The 17,981-nt window shown below is 41.8% G+C and overlaps 1 protein-coding gene across 1 annotated transcript; it reads right to left on the reverse strand.

Moving 5' to 3' along the window:
• Positions 1-7,694: 7,694 nt before the first annotated feature.
• LOC139475536 (uncharacterized) lies at positions 7,695-11,914 on the reverse strand. Its single transcript, XM_071258725.1, has 4 exons — positions 11,853-11,914; positions 9,158-9,288; positions 8,707-8,886; positions 7,695-8,554 (listed from the first exon to the last, which is right to left on the reverse strand). The coding sequence occupies exons 1-4, from the start codon at positions 11,912-11,914 to the stop codon at positions 7,695-7,697; spliced, it is 1,233 nt and encodes a 410-aa protein (XP_071114826.1).
• Between the last annotated feature and the right edge of the window lie 6,067 nt (positions 11,915-17,981).

Raw genomic sequence — 17,981 nt, forward strand, 5'->3', positions numbered from 1 at the left:
GAATATGGACGTTTGCCGAGCTGATCTGAGTCAACACTCGAAGCACTTGAGAACAAGATCGAGTTATCATATTCAACTAAACGTGTGTAACGCACACTCGTGTTTACTGGGGATAGTGGCTGTGGCGACAGCTAGATAGAGTGGACACTTCACGGGAACCCGCGAGAATTGAACTTGCACTGTATCAGATAGATGTGTATCCTCAGCAGCTGACAGATCAGTTAACAGCGTGACATGCTGTGGAGAGCAGTTGTCAGTTCAGACATATATAATCGGTATATTCATTTCCTAATACACCCATGAAAGGTTAAACAAAGTGCGCTATATATTCCAATATGAAATAGCCATTTTAAGAAAACGTAAACTGTATTAATATTCTGAGGAAACACATTGGTTTTGTACACAAAGGGACAAACTCATATTGACACAGAAAATGATTATGACATAGTCATGCGTACCATTTCGCGAACACCTGGTGTCATCACTGATTTTCAGTGATCCTATCATATCATTCTCACAGCTATTTTGCCATTTACGACCAATGGAATTTGTACATGTTTCGACACTGAATGTCCTCTGGCCTTGGCGTTTTATGTTGTAACGGGTCCATGGCAACATAAAGACATGACACTGTTATGGATAACAACTGTTTTATTGTTTGTAAGGTTGTTATCTATGAAGGTTTCATATCCGTATGGACTTCTGAACTCAAACACTCCATAGCAATAGTTCATTGATGACGGACGGCCCTTTCAACTGCTTCGTCTGCCTCTGTGCATCATGCAATGTGGCCCAGTACTTGCTAAGAAACGTATAGTGTTCCAGCATTTCACAAGGGATCGGTGTTGCCATGAGCCTATATCAAAGTTCAGTGGCATATGTAGATATTTCTAAGACACAAAATATCAGAAGCTATGAAAATGAAGAAATGGTGTTTTGTTTTTCCCCAGATGTTTATATACAAGCTGGTAATAAGGATGATGCCAGAACAGGTTATCTTCTTTCAGAAGTTGTAAACTGCAAAGCTTATCATGTTTCAGTGTTTGAAGTGCGAACATTCTATGTTTCAGTTTTTGAAGTGCGATCTCTGCATGTTTCAGCTTTTGGAGTGCGATCTTTGAATGTTTCAGTTTTTGAAGTGCGATCTCTGCATGTTTCAGCTTTTGGAGTGCGATCTTTGTATGTTTCAGCTTTTGAAGTGCGACTCTGCATGTTTCAGCTTTTGGAGTGCGATCTTTGTATGTTTCAGTTTGTGAAGTGCGATCTTTGTATGTTTCAGCCTTTGGTGTGCGAACTGTTATTTACAGGCATACACCCGTCTTTATGACCATTGACAAGGGTTCTTATATATATATATATATTGTCATAATAATAGGAGTAGCTTTATCTTCCTACAATGTAAATGTCACCGGCTTCTTAGAAAACATCTTCCATCAGAAACTAACACGTCTGCCACGTTATAGGTTCAGTAGTGAGTGAGACTTGTTTTACGCAGCTTTCCAGCAATACCACAACGTTTCACACATTGTACCGAAGTGAGGCATCCCACCCGGGTCTTCGGAGTGACGAGCGGACAATACAATCCCACGACGTTTTGCAATAATTGCATTGTGCCACCAACTCTTTTTCTCCAGTATCTCGACGTCACAACTGAAACGCGATAACCAAGAACGTCGTATTCCGAAGGAAGTGTCACTGGAAAAAAAGATATACATAACAAACAAACCTTTCACATGTCAACCCAGAATTCGTTATCACTTGTGACAGGGTCAACCACAGCGATGGACCAGCATATGTAATTAGGCTATGATTATATGAATGTACCCATGTCTGTCCCGCCCGGCCCTCAATGCGGGTAATCACTGAGTTGGCGACGACCATGCTGAAATATGCGCGTGGCAGTGTGAACACGATTCAGCACTAACGCTGAAGTGCAGAGAGAGGTGACGTTTCAGTGTCACTTAATGGTCGGGGTTACGAGGTGCGATGACGGAGTACTCGAGTGATAAATGGTATAGTTGATATGCTGGAGAGTGTCCTATTGATTGTCAGTCAGAGTTTCTCTGCCAGGTGTATATGGTGAGATATTGCCAGATATTTTACAGACATAGCGGCTGTATTCTAGTCGGGACAGTCGAAGACACGTTACGACAGCACATTCAGACAGCTAGCGGCAGATGTGTCAAGTACAGACAACATATAATTTTTACATGCTGACTACATATGCAGACATCGAAAACCCATGCAGACTACACATTCAGACATTGAATACACATGCAGACTACATCTGCAGACATCGAATACACATGCTTACACCATATACAGACATCGAATACACATGCTGAGAACATATGTAGACATCGAATACACATGCTGAGAACATATGTAGACATCGAATACACATGCATACTACATCTGCAGACATTGATTACACACGCTGACTACATATGCAGACATCGAATACACATGCTAACTACATCTCCAGACACCGACTACACATGCAGACAACATATGCAGACAACAGACAATGTCTGACAAATAATATACCGACCTCATTCTATACATATAACTATATACTGGACATCTTATATACAACCAATTAGAAGTGATTCAAGCTGACGACACAACGCGATTCCTACCTACACAACACATCAACACGGAAGTACGACATTCGTATAACTTACAACACACCAATCAGCTGTGTGTTTGGTCGGTCAGAGATGATACAAATCATTTAAATCATCGCCACTTTCATTACTGACAAGCGGTGGCAACTTGATTCCTAAATTCTTAAAACATCTTTAGAGTTAGTAATACGGAGCGTATAATGCCACTTGAACCGCTGTGAGGACCAGTGCAGCAGTCAATCATACATTGCCATCGTCAAAAATGTAATGACATAGTATTCCCATTTCAGATGGGGTTATTGAGTGCGTTTTACAACAACGCACTCAAAGTTCGATATTGAAGGAGCCGAATAAACAGCTTCCCGACAGCTGTCAGATCATGTGACCAATATATGGAACGCACACTATTTGCGTAGGTAATTCAGAATGTATGACTGATGCAAAGCTTGAGTGAGTATGTTGATGACCTCTACAACAGCTTGAGAATTTATATAATTCAAACATATTTTCAAAATATAAAAGCTGCATATGTTATTTTGTACATTTGATTAAAACCAGTCGAGCTGAATCCTTTATAGCTACGGGGAGAGTTCATGTAATACAAAGTGATGTTTGTTTCTTGTTATTAAAATAACTTTCTTCATAAACAACCAATTACATTAACCTCTTTCATACATTCATTTGAAAGTGAAACACACGCGTATTTAGCGAACAAAGTAGTCATCGCTGGTCTTTGCGATACTTTTGTTGCTATTGACTATCTAAGCTGATGTATTCATCAAAGAAAGTCCTTTGTTAGTTGAGTAAAACTGAATGCTTAATGTTGATGATAATCCACAGAAATTATCATAAACACGTGCATCCAATAAGCCTGTCCTTTCGCAACAGGCCAAGCATATCAGTTAATGTAGCATGTCAGTGGAGGATGGTGGCTAATAGTCTAGCGGAGAAAGGGGTCAGACAAGGATGTCGCCTAAGTCCACGATTTTCTTTGTCTAACGTCTGAAAAAAAGTATTAACTGCAGAGCTCATTATACATAGATGACGTTTTTATGTGTATGTTTACAACTTATATTTAATCGACAAAATGGTCTTTTCGTGATCATGAATTATTACTCAATATACCAGGTACCATTTACGAACAGATAGCATCCTGAATGACCCAAATACAACAGCTATAGCTTTTTAAATGGATTTAACAGCGTCAGAGCCACCAATCAAAGATCTTTCTACCGTGTTATTGCGACGTGTGAACTACAGTTAAATTAATGATCAACATGAATAGTTATGAAAGTTTTGTTAAACTTCGAATGTAACGAACTGATGTTCCGGATCTTTGAAGCTTCTGTATATCCAAGTTCTAAAAACTCGCTAGGTCAACAACAGTGAATATTTACATGCCTTTTGTCTTGAATCCGTAATTTCTGTAAAATGATTCAGAATGCATCAAACTAATAACGTGTTTTGCCGGAATATTATACTTCCTGAACCCACGGAGTATTTCTGGTGAGACGAGGATCACGAACAGGTTAAATATCTAGGTGCAGATTTAGAGCCAAAAATTGTCTGCGCCATACTGTTTTCACACAATTAAAATAACACCCTAAAGACCTACATCATTGATATTCCATTAGTGGATAATAACATATGCCAGAGATCTAACAAACAATTTCAGATTTCAAAAGAAATCATTTTCACATAATATAAGCATTTACAAAAAAGCAATTTGAAAAAAGAAGAACAAAGGCTTGTTTCGTGTGGCATTGCATCTTACCTGCACGAATCACATGCTTGTTTATTGAGCTGAGTCAGAATTCGCACAAGGTGTTACAATGTTATTCCATATGTACAACCTGCATGGCAGGAAGTCTTTTGTACTTTTTAAGCAAGATTGATTACAGGACACTGAAATAACATGTTCCTCTTTAAAACTTTATTCCTTAAACAAAATTAATCTTATGTTTTCCATTCAGCCTTTGTGTTCAACTGAATTGTCCAAGGTTAACATGTGCTGAAAAACGTTAACAGTTCAACAGCGGGTACGTCACACGATGTTCGCTACACAGTGTTGAGATAATACAAGTTATGTCACAAGCTTACTCATATTTTGCCCACCCCGAGTCTGGGGCCAACATTTATGCAATTAATGTCGTTGGGAATATTAGCACCTGATCACAACCCCAATGCTTACTATTGTTCGGGATTAATAGCCGATGCCTCTGAGGTTTAAGGCGAATACCAACGGTTCAAGTTTCCGTATTAAAGTTACGTGAATTTAATGCCCTGATCATAGATAACCAGGAGGGCTATAACCGCGTTGTTCAGACGCAAGGGGTATAATAAAGCACGTTGTACAATAAGGAGTCTACACGATATATACAGAAGGTGGAGATTGTATGATGATCCTTCGCTTTATGAACTCAATCTCTTTTGTCGCCGTCTGTCGTGACATACCCGGCACAAAAAAACTATGAAATTTAACCCATCTTACAGTGGCTTGTATTCTGAAATCCCGACGTTATAAATATTATAAAATACATAATACACAATGTTGCATGTAATGGGAGCACATGCATTATAACTGGAGTTAAAATCTTGTTGCACGTCTCATTATGGCGCTTCTGAATGTCATATACTCGTAAACCCACCGACCGTGGAACGTTGATTGGGTTTGGAGTATTCGTAGCTTTACGACCTGTGAACTGTATTGAGGTCAATGGCTTGTCTAACGCTCGTACACAGCAGAATTACCTGTGGGAATTGTTCATTTCCTGCCTTGATGATGTTCGGCGAACATCAAAGAGACAGGTAGCACATTTACGAGAGTCAGGTAATATTATCCCTCCAGTAGGTGTCCCTATGATGGCTATCAATGCAACGACTATCATGGTTACGTCATCACATTGCCTGCCCATAATGAGGTCATTGTGTATCCTCCTTGACCTAGTTACCATAATGGCACCATTGCAATGACCTAGATAGGCCCAGTTCTACTATTGCACGGAAGCATGCATGGGACAATACCTGCTGTCGTTATGTACACCTCAATGTTCATCGATCTGTATTCTTATTCAGGATAAAGTGAATGTGGCAATTGTCAGTGTATCAGAATGGGACTGGAAACAGTCTCCATATATAGTTAAAGACGATACAAGACGCTTTGGTATCTAAGCAACTAAAGCCATGTGTAGTGATAGTAAATTCACTCATAATTCGATGTGCAGAGTTGCGTCTCATGGGCACACCAGGATCCTATGATGATTGGTTCAAACCCCAGATTTGCCCTGATTATGTTCCTAGATTTGACACTGTTCAAAGCGGCGTTAAAACAAACTCACGAAGTCAACAACAGTGAATATTTATATGCCTTTTGTCTGAAGTCCGTATTTTTTGTAAAATGTTTCAGAATGTTTCATACTAAGTACGTGTTGTCCTCCCTGAATCATCGGAGTATTGTCGGCCATAGACTAGAAACAAGTCTCCACTTAGAGTTGAAGACGATAGAGGAATATTTGATATCTAAGCATATATAGTCATAAGTAGAGATAGTAAATTCATTCTTAAGTATGTCTGGCAGCCGGTCAGTGTGTCTGGGTGTCTGACTGCGTATTTGTATAACACCTCATGGTCGAATGTTTGCCTGTCTGGCCGTCAATACAAATCTGTAACCCTGACTGTGTGTCTGACTATGTGTCTGACTATGTGTCTGACTGTGTACCAGTCTTACACTGCCTGGTCATATGTTTATTTGTATGCTTCTCCGTCTTTTTGTTTGAAAGTGTCTGACTACATGTCTGACGTTATTTCCTTCTGATCGTATCTTACGTGCCTGAGTGTTTGTCATGACACCTGTCTGCAATGTCTGACAAGTCTTGTCTGGCTATGTGTCTGACTACGTAAACATGCGCATGTAAGACTCCCTTCAGGTCGCAACTCAGTACATTTTGTGCCTGTCTGACTTCGTGTCTGTGTATCCGATTCCCTTCTGGTAGACACTAGACCGACCACCAATGTCCCTGTCTGTGTGCCTGATAACGTGTCTGAGTTGTCCGACTGCATGGTGGTTGCATGTCTGCCTGTCCTAAGGTCCCTGTCTCCCTGTCTGCATGTCTACCTCTCCATGTGTCTGTCATCTTCCTGAGACTGTAAATGTCGAGTTTCCACCCAGGCCGAACTGGGATGGAATTATAGAGTTACATTTTGGCTGAACTAACGAGTCCAATCAAAACAGAGATTCGGTTCGTAAACTGCCGTGCAGATGTCGGTCGATTGCAGGATTTACAAAGCATGCGTACTGCCAACTCGGCATCAACAGATATTTTGAAACTATTTTCATCTTCTTGATCAAGGTGCTCACATGGTCTGAAGCACTCTGAATTACGACTCGTTATAAGACCAAGTTAGATCTTGATTATCGATCAGATTGTCTTGACTGGTCGCCGTCATTTTGTTTGAAGCAAATGCATGTGATGTGAGAGGTAGAATCTGATTGGTCAATAGGAGGGACATAGAAGGGACACAACTCGTAACAGCCACTGGTGAAATTGGAACCCTGAAATTAGTGGAAACTGGAAACTGGGCTTTTGTAGTCACTTAACTCCCTTGCCTCGGGAAGATGTGTCCCTGTCGACATGTGTGCCTGACCAACTGACCACGCCCCTGTCTGTCCCCGTCTAGTTGCCTATGATCCTCCTTCGTGTCCGATTCCTGCCTATGTTTCTGCCCCCATCCCACCTGCTCGTTCTATAACCTTGATGTCCTGGACCGTCATTAATATAAACCCCTCCACCAGACAGCAAGGCTGGAAGTAATGTAACGACATTCACAAAACAGCCGAGATATCTTGGTCGGCGTCTCCAGATCTCCTCAGACAGGTAAAGATTTCATGTCAAGATACCCCAGCCATTTAAAATCAACACACGATAGCATCGTATTTGACGGTTTCATTAAATAAAAAACATCACAATCTTCTTAATTTCTGATGACAGTTTAACGCTAGTATCCGGGAAGGGTGTACCAGTGATACAATCACCAGACCGGAACCCAGGATTACAGGGGATGAGGGTATCACTGGTACTGGTACTGAGGGTAGGCGGTGACTGAGGGCAGGCAGGTACTGAGGGCAGGGGGTACTAAGGGTAGGAGGGTACTGAGAGCAGGGGATACTGAGGGCAGGGGGGTACTGAGGGCAGGGGTACTGAGGGTAGGCGGGTACTGAGGGCAGGCGGTACTGAGGGCAGGCGGATACTGACGGTAGGAGGGTACTGAGGGCAGGCGGTACTGAGGACAGGGGGTACTGAGGGTAGGAGGGTAGTGGGGGCAGGGGGTACTAAGGGTAGTAGGGTACTGAGAGGCGATACTAAGGGCAGGCGGGTACTGAGGGTAGGGGGGTACTGATGGCAGGGGGTACTGAGGGCAGGCGGGTACTGAGGGTGGGTGGGTACTGATGGCAGGGGGACTGAGGGTAGGAGGGTACTGAGGGCAGGGGTACTGAGGGTAGGAGGTACTGAGGGCAAGCGGGTACTGAGGGTAGGAGGGTACTGAGGGCAGGGGTACTGAGGGTAGGAGGTACTGAGGGCAAGCGGGTACTGAGGGTAGGAGGGTACTGAGGGTAGGAGGGTACTGAGGGCAGGCGTACCAGTGAGAGCAGGCGGGTACTGAGGGTAGTAGGGTACTGATGGCAAGGGTACTGAGGGTAGTAGGGTATTGAGGGCAGGTGGGTAGGAGGGTACTGATGGCAGGTGGGTACTGAGAGTAAGAGGGTACTGAGGGCAGGCGTACTGAGGGCAGGCGGGTACTGAGGGTAGGAGGGTACTGATGGCAGGGGTACTGATGGCAGAGGGTACTGAGGGTAGTAGAGGTACTGAGGGCAGGCGTACTGAGGGCAGGCGGGTACTGAGGGTAGGAGGGTACTGATGGCAGGGGTACTGAGGGTAGGAGGGTACTGAGGCTATGAGGGTACTGAGGCTATGAGGATACTGAGGCTAGGGGGGGTACTGAGGGCAGGTGGGTACTGAGGGTAGGGGGTACTGAGGGTAGGAGGGTACTGAGGGCAGGTGGGTACTGAGGGCAGGCGTACTGAGGGCAGGCGGGTACTGAGGGTAGGAGGGTACTGAGGGTAGGGGGTACTGAGGGCAGGCGGGTACTGAGGGCAGGTGGGTACTGAGGGCAGGCGTACTGAGGGCAGGTGGGTACTGAGGGTAGGGGGTACTGAGGGTAGGGGGGTACTGAGGGTAGGAGGGTACTGATGGCAGGGGTACTGAGGGTAGGAGGGTACTGAGGCTATGAGGGTACTGAGGCTATGAGGATACTGAGGCTAGGGGGGTACTGAGGGCAGGTGGGTACTGAGGGCAGGTGGGTACTGAGGGCAGGTGGGTACTGAGGGCAGGTGGGTACTGAGGGCAGGTGGGTACTGAGGGTAGGAGGGTACTGATGGCAGGGGTACTGAGGGTAGGAGGGTACTGAGGCTATGAGGGTACTGAGGCTATGAGGATACTGAGGCTAGGGGGGTACTGAGGCTAGGGGGGTACTGAGGGCAGGTGGGTACTGAGGGCAGGTGGGTACTGAGGGCAGGTGGGTACTGAGGGCAGGTGGGTACTGAGGGCAGGCGTACTGAGGGCAGGCGGGTACTGAGGGTAGGAGGGTACTGATGGCAGGGGTACTGAGGGTAGGAGGGTACTGAGGCTATGAGGGTACTGAGGCTATGAGGATACTGAGGCTAGGGGGGTACTGAGGCTAGGGGGGTACTGAGGGCAGGTGGGTACTGAGGGTAGGGGGTACTGAGGGCAGTGGTAGGCGGGTACTGAGGATGATTCTCGCGGCGCCCCAACTGTACCTCGATGACTGTAACATCTATGTACATGAAATATAAATATCTGTCAATACAACCTTCCCACACATGTGAGACCTGTCTACAAAAGCGAAAATATTATTGAAATAAAAGTGCCACAATTAGGCTTTCATCATGTACATGTATTAGACAGTGCGTTGTTCAAACTGCATGGTGTACACACCATGTATACTGTATATAACAGAGAACGTGGTTTGTCCATTGTCCATTGACCCTAACAACCACAGTGCAACGGACAGGCCATGTTTTATCGACCAGGTTGGGGCGTGATTTTGTGATTTTTGCCGACCGTATTTTAAGTCCCTACTTCAAGACATAATTTTCCCTGAAAAAAAGGATCCGGGCAATGTTTTGAGCACCGAAAAACGCCTATCTTTTCAAGACAACCTGAAACATATATTTTCCAAGCTTTTTCTTGAACAAAGCATCCCCTAGATTATATAATCGGCTCTGATCACTCCTTCGATATACCCTATATTTTTTCAATGCGCACTCCATATAAAACATCATATTACTGTTAATATATGTCCATCATAACCAAATTATATACTGACACTGCTAAACATGGGGTAGTCTACTATACATGTATACCACATTACTATCTCATACCTATTCTGTAATTATTGCCAAGCATATTTACATGTGTTTATAGTCGTTTCACGTTAAGTGGCCATATGATACCTGTAGACCTCTTTAAACCTCCCTGTGCTCGGTACGCAAAAGGTGATAATGTATCATAACAATCATCATCTGAATCGTGTCGTTTGATGTATTTTGTTAACCCCTGTAAACGACGCCAGTTGCCTGCCAGCTTTTCACACACAACGTATAAACATCATCGGTGCTTTTCCAGGTAATTCATCTTCGCAATCTTCAACAATGAAACCGCGTCCCAACATGCTATGCAACTGCGTAACATTATCCCAATTTTTAATCTTTTTTCAAAATTTACATCACAACAGAAAACCTAAAACACATTCATGGTTTAAAACGACACGCCAAAATTCGGAAAATTTGTTAATAGTTTTAGACCAATTTTCCCATAGTAACAGTCGCTGTGTCTTGAGCACATTTACAGTTTCTGATGCATTTGATATGTCCGCCTAGACATTGACACGACGGAAAATAAAGTGCCATTTATAAATCTGTGAATAGTATACTGGGTATATGATATGTGCGGTGAAGGGTTTTAAATGATTACAGTCAGGTTAACTTACAACGTAACTAGGAATGGCATGATTAAAAAAATGAAAGTTTTAAGTTACAGAGTTTGAAGTGCCTAATGATATTTGTTATCGCTTCAGCGTCGAGGTAAGATGATGATTGAGGAGAGTGTCCGTGTGCACAAATGTACGATGACATGGGATATGTGTACGGACACTGACTAAAGAAGTGATTAAATCCTTGCTGCAAATCTGGAGCATTAAAACATGACTCCGCAGTTTTCTTTTAGTTTTATATTTGTATCAAGTACAATGGAGCGTAGATACATGCGATAAGAGGAGACGGTGGAGGAAACAGTCTGAAACGTTATATCATTATGAGACAGCATCTAACATTTAAATACACATATCATACAACCACGTTCAACTAGTTACACTGATTTTGCAAATAGTGGCTTTGCTGAGAAGAAATCTTTACAAATTCTGTGGTAGAAATATGTCAGAAATATTCATGAGTCTGCTACTCTGAGTGGAATAGTAATACTATCCGTTTTCTTACAAAAATTACAAAAGTTGTTTTTTGCAGAAGGTGCGAGTTACGTTTTCTACAGAGTGTGTGAGAAAATTTGGAAAAAGGACGAGAGACAAAAAAAATGAAAATATTTTGAGAACATTTTCCTATCCACACCGTCATAGCTCAAATGAAACTGTGCAATGATTCATGTTAATTTTGGGTACTGTTTCCCGTGCTGGTTGGAGGTTCACAAAAATAATTCTTAGATAATTCATATTATTACTCTAATCTTATGTATTTCTTCAAGCCATCGGTTGTGCCATTCGTTTATTGATATGACAACATCAGATGCCAGGTCAAGTAACCGACAGTACTAGAAGAAAAGAGACGACGGTTACTAGATTATTTACGTGTTTGAAAAAGTATGCCAATTCCACGGAACATTAACAGCCAGTTTGTTGCCTGTGTATATTATTACTGACAAATAAGGAACTCATGTTTCAGAAATGTCCCCTGATAATCACACGGGAGACATGTGACAAAGGTGTTTGAAGCTGTGCATTATAATCATCACCTTCGACAAACCGGGCCACCGCCCACTCTTTCAACCCAATGTAAATACTTTGTTTTTCATTTGTCAAGATCTTTTTCCTGTTGGTGTGTGTGAGCACTAAGCCATCCACTGATACCAAAATCACCTGTTGTCAAGAGGGGATGATTTGACCGGTGTGTACTGTCCAGAAGTGACCAGTCGTGACATTGTCCACCAGCAACAGATACCATTCCCTACTCCAAACCCCTCATTTGGCGATTTCACGCTCAGCTAGGTCTAATGAACCTTGTTCCAACGACTATCACCTGTCGCAATTAATCAATAAAAAGCAGGCCCTGTCTTTCATTTTTTTACATTGCGTTTGTAATACGACCCCCCTACGTCAAGCCTTAGCGTCACTGCCGACTAAAACACTCTCCGTCTGTCACATCTCTCGCAGGTATGTTAGTCTTTTATGTTATTTACACATGTTGCTATAGCGACGAATCTTGATTGGCAGTTAGATGGTTTTAAGTTACAAACCAAACATGGCAATATGTCCCCGATTTGACAACGCTGGCACTCGGAAATGAGTCACGTGGCCTTTAGCCTCGTTATGGTTGTGAACAAAACCGTTGATTGGCCGAAGACTGACACGTGACATCAAGACTATCCACGTTTAATTCATATGATTATAATAAGATTTGGATATGCAATGAATGTGACAGCTCTGAACGAGCTTATATTTTTTTTACTAAGCCCCCATGACGTGGAAACGTATGCCTTGAAAAGAACACTTCGTTGAGGAATTTTGCAATTCAATCATGAATTAGGTTTAATTGTGTGGTATATCAAAGCCTAAACAGAAATTAATTAAAGGAGACTTTCCAGACATAAAATTTTCAATACATTTCAGCTTGCTGTGTTGGTTGTTTAATATCAGTGTCTTCGCATGATGAATTACGTCTGCCTACTGTTATGTGATATTTTAATAGAAACTTCATGAACGAAATTAGGAAGCAGTGTGTTAAACGTTCTAACTAGGGTCAAACACAGTCACAAACAAAGTCAGCATGATACACACCTAGAATATATCGCACAACAGCTGAGAACATTTCCATCTGTATTTCAATATGAATGTTTAACGTTTGTTTGTTTGTTTGTTATTACACGTGGCAATATAACTGCCAAATGAATGCAGCCTGTAAATATTCCAGTCTGAACAAGACAATCCAGTGACTGATATTATGAGCATTGCTCCACGCCGTCAGGGTACGACGAAACACACCAAAGGGTTGATTACCAGATCAAGTCGCATCTTACGATACGCAGAGGTTATTGGCGACCTGCTCTGAACCGCAATCCGTACGGGGATATTTGTTGTTCTGTTGTCACTTCTCGTCATAAAATCCAGCTACAATCTGATTGCTAATTGTCCCATCAGAAGTCGACTGACATTTATGACCATTCTGACGGCATTCTATTTCTAGTGGCGTCACCTATCGTCATGTTCTATTTTCCACTTTTTGTAATTTGACCCGCAGATCACCTTTACCGTGAACACCTGGTGTCATCACTGAGTTTTAGTGATCATTGATATCATTTTCTCATCTATATTTTCCTTTCATACGTTCGCGCTGACGTTACATAAATCAATATCTGTCCACTGCCGAGCAATAGGATAAATCAATGGTTATAAAACATATTGAAACTGATATTTTATATTTCATTATGATACTTATAACATAAGAGTATGTCATCAGTACGGTGTACGGATCTTCACAAACTGATCGTTCATATACACCCTTCTTTCTTTGGCATCATTTAGACCCCACTCATTCCGCTTCCACCCGTGAAGATCCGGGATAGAAGAGGTCTTCATCAATCCATGCTTGCCGTAAAAGGCGACTATGCTTGTCGTAAGAGGCGACTACCAGGATCGGGTGGTCAGGCTCGCTGACTTAGTTGATGTCATCGTATCCCAATTGCGTGGATCGATGATCATGATGCAATCACTGTATTGTCTAGTCGAGACTCGATTATTTTACAGACCGCCGTCATATAGCGCTGGAACATTTCTGAGTGCGGCGTTAAACAACAAAAAAACAAAGAAAATCATTCCGCTGCTGTCACAGGTCTCTTGTATTGTATTTCCATACAATTATGAAAAATACAATGGAGCCACTGGCTAACACAGCTTCGATGAGAAATGATGTAAACCATCTCCATCGCGCGTGCTCTGCACATAATTATTCTTCTTCAGGAGTGACATCTGATTAGACGTGTTGTGTATGGTTGCCAATGGGTTTAGGGTATCAATGCTAATAGAATTGATATATTATACCCTGTAAAATCGAGGATGGCCACCTTTAGGGTAAATATGGCATTTTGTATCAATTAGATGTCTGCTGTTATATCTGTTTCCCTAGGGATGCGGTGGTCACGTCGTCTCAGGCGCTACAATTTGGATTCGAATTCAGTTTCGTCCTGATTATATTTCCAGGTTTGTCAGCACCATGCCCGTGCTCGTGTGTTTCACCGAAGTGGTAAACGTCTGAGACCTGCATCACTTCAGGCTTTCCTCCCACATTAAGCTGACACGCCGTGATATAACTGGAATACTGTTAAAATTGGCATTAAACACACACTAACTGTCTTTGTTCTTTTTGTCACATAATCATTGAACATAATCATTGTAAAAGCGGTTTTATTCAGTAATGGTCTATGATACATACATACATAAGCGCATAAATTTGAATGTTTCAGCGCTAATAATGTGTTTATCAACATATTCGCATACTGGCATCAGCGTATTAGATTACTGTTTAAAGAGATTTGAAATTGAATTAGTCCATCATCTACATATAATTTCCTGGAATGATTTGTTTTTATTGCAGTGATATGAATCATGTCATGCTATTTAAACTCTAATTTAAGTGAGGTCAGGGTTACACCAAATGCGCCGTCATATAGCTGGAATATTGCTGAGTGCAGCGTTAAACAACACACAAACAAAACACCAAATGTCCTTTTAACTTTGAGTGTTCCTCTATGTACTTCCTGTACTCCGTCACACAAACACATTGTTTCTACAGGTGCGTGATTGTCCATTGCAAGTATGTCAATGTCTATTTTATGTGTGTTTACTAACGACACAGAATTACATACATTTATGTATCAGAATTAATGTTTCTATTCCAAGCAAGTATAAATATTTACCTACATACTGGCAACCTCCGCTTAAACTAGTGTTTTTATGTATTTATAGCATGACCATTGTCTCTATATTTATGCCAATATCACACTATCGTCGTTCATCATAGTTGTTATCTAGAACATCTGCTACCACCTCCCGTGTGTATATTACACATACATCAATGTTCATATCACACACTAGCCCTGTGTCAAGGTTGCTACCTGCATACATAGTGATATTCAACCAACAAAAGCTTGTATATTTCATTCAAGACATGTTCATTTCACCCGTTATAAAAGTCACAGATTCATCTACAATAAGAACACGATGTCATAACTTGCACATTGCATGTACATTTCATACACATCAATGTCCATATCAGGCTATTGAGATGAAGCCGTCAGAGTGACAAGACCACAGCACTGGCGCTAAGTCTACCTTCAGCCTGTACATCCCAGCTGTCTGTTTCTGGTGATCAATTTCAGATATGATGAAGGAGGTATGACATATATTACAAAGTGGAGGGGGTGGGGTTACTGTGTTTGGGCGACACCTAATCCCGTGGGTAGGAGCATCGACGATGTGCACGTCTTGATGGGGGAGCGGACAGACATGGGGAGGGTCGGGTTTCAGAGACTACATGACGCTGAGGGTAGTATATGATTAATGACGGTGTCATAGATATACATGAGAAGGGGCAGGATGTACCTGCCTTAGAGTGAAATTGATTACACCTTTGAAACAAATTCTCATATGTTTGGGTAACAAAAAAAGTGTTTGGACATTATCACCAAAATGGACGACTAGCATATTATGCCATTTATGATTAATATTTAATGACGTCACTTTGGGATCCTGAAGCGTTTATTGTCGTGCACATTAAAAGAACGGGTGGAAAGAACGTGTTGGGACCACGTTTGTTTTAAGAGTAGTTTGTTTTATCTAAAGGTAAACCACTTAGGATTTCCATTTTGTAACATCCGAGGGAACAGTGAGCGAGTGAGTGAGTTTTGCGCAATATACCAGCCACATGACACAGGATACCAAGGAAGCATGAGGAGAATTTACTGAGAAAGGAATGATAATAATTAATCTCTGACACTCTTGATTGCATGTGAATACGGACGTTATTAGTTGTTTCTTTGCACAAACAAATGTTTTGCAATATATTGAAATGTTGTTTACATGGCGCTCATCGCCCTTATTCCTTGCTGTGGGTTGCATTCAGTGCAGTACCCTCATGGATCACGTTTATCGGAACCTTTTTGAATATTAATATTAAGATTCATGTAAGCACATTTAAGGAAGGTCAAACTTCAAAATTTATTGGAGAAACTTATGATGTGCCATAATACAATTTATCTCTGTCACATCAAATTTCAAGAAGGTGAGTATTTCCTATAAATCCGATAGAAATATTTGAATTATATTTTAAATCTACGTGTTGACCTTTGAGGAAAACTCGTTAGAAAAATGGCCACACATTTTTTATTAGAACTCAAATGGCCAGATAATAGCAATACGAAATCTTTTTTTCAATATTTCTTCAAATATTTTGATAAAAAACACACACAAAAAATGTTCATAAAATACAATATAGGTCTCTACATATTCCGTTATGCTGAAACATTCTACCTGGGTTTGTATGTCAAGTTACAATAGTTGCCTTCCATACCGTTTCAGATTGCACGGGATTAAATCTCACCCCGATTCCCTGATGACCTGAACCCACAGATGACCTGACCTGATACCCAGTATAACATCAAGGACCCGATAATGATCCCGTACAATGACCTGATGCTATCTGAAAGAGTCGGCTAACATACTACTTTATTCCACGTCGTTACAATACAAGCATGTGCCAACAGCATGGAGACTTCGGTCTACTGTGTTCAGAGAAACCCGTATGCACACTGATGTATGTTCGTGCGCTAAATTCTATAAGCAAACGTAGAAAAAAGGCACTGATATATTCATAATGGGAATGTGATATACACAACACTAAGTCTACTGCAGATGTGGTGTTTACAAGCATGAAGAAACATGGAGCGTTGTGTACATCTAATATTCCAAGGAATGTCAACAAACCAACTGCTTGATACAATGTGTATAAAATATGAGAAACCATCTGATGAGGATGAGGATGCAAAAGAATGGAAAATTATATGTTAACGAAAACATATCCAGACTGTAAGATAATAAAAAAGAATATCCCTCATAAAAACAAGACGAACAAAACGAAATTATAACAACCACGAAACACTAGCCACCTCCACCCAAACACTACACACACAAACACACACAAACACACACACACACACACACACACACACACACTAACACACACACACACACATATATATATATATAACACTATCTAAAAAACTACACACTACGGATCACTAGCAAATTGATCAAAGGAAGAACAGGCAAAGCAAATGAACCCCAAATCATTTTTTTTTTGAATAGATGAGGCTATTTTTTATATTTTGATTTGTCTCTATTTTTAGTACATTGGTGATGAACAAAACCTTACACTTAGCGCTGTTTGCTAAAGTAACTAACCACACTGTTACGACCCTGATATGTCGTCTGTAGTATCCATGGTGGATTCTAAGCCTTGGGTCTAGCTTGGAGACAGGGCCGTGAATGTGGGGGGGTGGGGGTAGGGGGTGGGAGTCTGGCCGGGTGGGGGTATTTGTCTCCATACCTTGCATTAAGCACGAACCAAGCCACGTCAAAGACGGAAAATAGATACATCAGGTTTTGCTCACACAAAGAACCTCACAATCACAACATTGTCTTCAACGAAATACGAGCATAACGACCACAAGGCTTTATGCAGCAAAGCTTGGATCTACCTGTACGCACGTGACACCACCCAGGTAGGAACGGTCCTGTCGGACATTGTCTCTGTCATGTACATATGCGTGACATGACCAGCTTAGTCGGGAAAGTTAGAAAGTGGCGTCTTGTTACTCTTTCGCATGATGTTTCGTATTCTACTATCGTACGCCGGTTAAAAAATATGTGGGTTACATACAGGGACCCGTGCTATAGTGTATAGGCTATATTGGGTTTGCCTGTCTACTACTGCAA

This window comes from Haliotis cracherodii, unplaced genomic scaffold, assembly GCF_022045235.1.
Source record: "Haliotis cracherodii isolate W230 unplaced genomic scaffold, xgHalCrac1.p SCAF_3, whole genome shotgun sequence".
Classification (NCBI taxonomy): domain Eukaryota; kingdom Metazoa; phylum Mollusca; class Gastropoda; order Lepetellida; family Haliotidae; genus Haliotis; species Haliotis cracherodii.